The sequence below is a fragment of the Poecilia latipinna genome, unplaced genomic scaffold, assembly GCF_001443285.1.
Source record: "Poecilia latipinna isolate Pla-1442-1.1 unplaced genomic scaffold, P_latipinna-1.0 Scaffold1353, whole genome shotgun sequence".
NCBI lineage: Eukaryota > Metazoa > Chordata > Actinopteri > Cyprinodontiformes > Poeciliidae > Poecilia > Poecilia latipinna.
This window is the reverse complement of record NW_015113969.1, coordinates 54,793-58,461: the sequence shown is the minus strand read 5'-3', so window position 1 is coordinate 58,461 and position 3,669 is coordinate 54,793. Positions and strand designations below refer to the sequence as shown.

Genomic DNA, 3,669 nt, shown 5'->3' with positions numbered 1-3,669 from the left:
TTACTCGATTAATCGTAAGAATAATCGATAGATTACTCGATTACTAAAATATTCGTTTACAACAGCCTTACTGTGAAGTGTTTGGTACAAACTCATATCTGTTACATATTTATGCAAAGGAAAAAGCCATTGTGATGAATTCTTGTTGCCTTGTACAACATGCTAGAAATCACCATCTGAAATGTTTAATTGCTCTTCATGACATGGAGATTATTTATGTAATATAGAATAATGTAGTGTGCACATAATATATGCAACAGAATACAAATTTAGTTTGATAAGAATCACTAAGGCGTGTGATATTAATATACAAAATCTGACACGAATAAGAGAATCAGTAAAGTTAACACCATATTATAATGTTTTATTTGTATCTTTTTCACACTCTTTTATTGTTTCTTCATCTTTTTACCACAACTGAAAACAGATTTTCCAGCGTAAATAGAGGTTCCAGTTAATCTCTTGTTGAAAGGGTTGTTTTTTTTTTTTTATGTCCCTAATGTTCTGTTTTTTTGTGGACTGTGTGTAATTAGCATATTGTGGATTTAATTAAAGCTCTGGTTCATGCTTGTTTAAGTGGATGCAAAACAACCTAACAGGCTGGACAGATGCACATAATGATGCACATAATGTTCTCAGTATTATGGAAACAAATTGTAGTAATTTCACCTTATAGTCCAACACTTTATATCTGTCGGTGTTTCATAATGTGATCATTTTCAAGTATGTCTGTGCTGAAATAGTTTAGCATCAACAGCAGAGTGCCTCCATCTGTGAAACAAACAATGCGTCCTGTCGCTCCATTATTCAGCACGTCAGTGATGAATGTCCTATTACCTCACAATTACGTTCACCTAGAGTTTTATCGTGTAATAACACTCCTGGGATGAACTGTGTGGTGCAGCTCGTTGTGTCACAGGTTGTCTCCCTGCGGTTTTATTCATGTGTTCGTTCTCTGTAATAGATGTCATACATCACGGCTTCTCCAATTCGGAGCTCCTCATGCAGATAACCATTACTCAGCTGCTCCGTTTAGATCCTACCAGAAATTTAAAGCAAAATATGCATTTAAATACAAACTTCATGGCTTTAAAGCATTGTGACTGGTGGCTCTGTTTTAATATGGAATTGGCCTTGTTATTGCATTTTAAATCATCTTACTCACAGTTGCCTACAGAGATGGTGAGAAAACGTTAGATGTTTATCAGTGTAGCTATTTACAGGGCTTTAGCATGAACAATTATGAATTATATCAGATTTTTAAAGTGTTTTTTGATGCTTTAATTTGAAAACCTGAAGTATCTTCTTGCTGCAACCTGCAGACAGTGGTGGATGCCGGACACAGGGGGCGCTAATGTGCCAGCTTTGAACGACCTGATCTCGGTGTGGGGGATGGCTTTCAGCGATGGGCTGTATGAGGGGGACTTCACCCTGGCTGATCATGACAGTAAGATTTTATAGAGTCCCCTGGTCTTGCACTGTGAGGCCTTATTGGCACAGAAAATAAATGAAGCTTTTGTCTCTGACTTTCTTGCAGTGTACTACGCCTCAGGCTGCAGCATTGCCCGTTTCCCAGAAGATGGAATTGTAATTGCCAAGAACCTGAAAGATCAAGGTACCAGGATCCCCCTTAAAGTTTTAAAGGCTGTCAGCCAGCTCTGTGTAGCAGGAGGCTGGCGGGCAGCCATGTACAGCCAGACAGGCATTTTAATCTGTGTGTTGGATAAAAAAGAAAGAAAGAAAGAAAACTGCAGTGTGTGTGTGTGTGTGTGTGTGTGTGTCCAGGTCTGGAAGTATTGAAGCAGGAGACCGCCGTGGTGGAGGGAGTTCCCATACTGGGCCTGTACCAAACCCCTTCAGAGGGGGGAGGTCGCATCGCTCTGTATGGAGACTCAAACTGTATCGACGACAGTCACAGACAAAAAGGTGAAACCTCTCGTCTCTAATCTGTTTTCACACACCTGGAACTTCTTGTTCATGTTTTTGCGTCTTGCTTATTCCTCAGACTGTTTCTGGTTGCTGGATGCTCTGCTGCAGTATACTTCTTACAGTATGACTCCTCCCAGTCTCAGCCACTCCCACAGCAGAGTGGCGCCTCCTGCAGGTGCAGAGCGGCCACTGCCACAGAGACTGGAAGGTGAGAGGGAAACCCCAGCTCAGCTTCTCCTCCACAACGTATCTTTAAGGACACAACATCTCATTGGAAATGATCTTTCAAACAGCAGACATTGAAGCACACATGTCTGCTTTCATCTGAAGTATTGGGGGAAATTGATTCCTGACACTGAAATACCTCTTTTTTTCTCATTGCAATCTGTTAAATTTAAAATTTATGAAAATAATTTCACTGAAACTGCTTTTTTTTTTCTACAAAATGCCAAGGCTAAATTGGATAAGGGTTGCCATCTTTGAAGTCCTTTTTGCAAAGTTCCAGCTGATGCAATATAAAAAAAATCATATTTGAAAAAATTAAAATGGTGTGATTGCATAGATGAAGTTTCTGACATATTTTTGTTATTGGATTAAATTAAATCTCCATTAGGGAGATTGCTGCATATTTAGTCATTGGTTTTTAGTTGGCATTTTAATAATGTTCCATAAATTTGTCCACCAAATTGAACTGGTTAGACATAAATGTTTAGTTTTGACAAGAATCTCAGATGTGACTGAGAAACTCAATGTCTTCTTTCCCTGTCTGTCTGCTTTTGTAGGTATAATTAAACATTACTTGTATTTTTCAGGGAATCACCTGTACCGTTACTCCAAGGTTCTGGAGGCTCACCTGGGCGACCCTAAGCCACGCCCCCTACCAGCGTGTCCCCACCTATCCTGGGCAAAGCCGCAGCCACTCAATGAGACGGCCCCCAGGTGAAACCAACTCCAATTGAGTTTACATTTCATGGATCTATGTTATTTTAACAATTTATAGGTGTTGTTTTTTTCCTCCCTTGATGGGATTATTTATGAGAACAGGATATGTAAAGTAGGAACGATCCTTTAAATGACTGAATGATGCATTGAAGCTTTCAAAATGAATTAAAATGTGTTGTTTATTCAAACTTTGAGTAGAGCTGATGAACCAAAACGGGATCTATTGCAGCAGAACATGCTGCTTCCTTTTAAAATGTTAATTTGACTCTCTCTCTCTGCTGCTATCTTCATGTTTCTCCTCTGCACCAGTAACCTATGGAAGCACCAGAAGCTTCTCTCCGTGGATCTGGACAAAGTGGCTCTGCCTAACATGAAGTCACACCGTCCCCAGGTCCGACCCCTGTCCCCTGGGGAGAGCGGGGCCTGGGACATCCCGGGAGGTAACGCAGCTCTACAAGTTTTTACTGTCAGCTTTCTGAAATGAAAGTTTTGCTGAATTAATCTCTGAATAGAAGAATAAAAGGCAGTCATTGTGTTGGGCGGTTAACTGTTTACTCTTTTGAATGAATTTGGTTTAAGCTTATTTAAGCAAATGTCTGTTTCTGCTCATGTGATATTTGCATAAGTTCAGTTGTAGACAACTGCTAAAATATACAGTATAACATCCAGCAAGAGGATGTTACTACCAGTCATGCTGCCAGAGCTACATTAGTTTGCTACAAGAATGAAACTGAATCGACTAAAAATAAATCTTTTGGAAAATACTTTGTTAAAGAATCAGAAGTCATATTTTTCAAT

General features: G+C 39.6%; 1 protein-coding gene across 1 annotated transcript in view; it reads left to right on the top strand.

Moving 5' to 3' along the window:
• Positions 1-3,669, top strand: part of mbtps1 (membrane-bound transcription factor peptidase, site 1) — a 37,907-nt gene that overhangs the window by 23,621 nt on the left and 10,617 nt on the right. The window contains exons 17-22 of the mRNA XM_015056085.1: positions 1,323-1,447; positions 1,538-1,615; positions 1,786-1,926; positions 2,006-2,137; positions 2,742-2,868; positions 3,181-3,311. Of these exons, the coding sequence (XP_014911571.1) occupies positions 1,323-1,447; positions 1,538-1,615; positions 1,786-1,926; positions 2,006-2,137; positions 2,742-2,868; positions 3,181-3,311 (734 nt within the window). The remainder of the gene's footprint in view (positions 1-1,322; positions 1,448-1,537; positions 1,616-1,785; positions 1,927-2,005; positions 2,138-2,741; positions 2,869-3,180; positions 3,312-3,669) is intronic.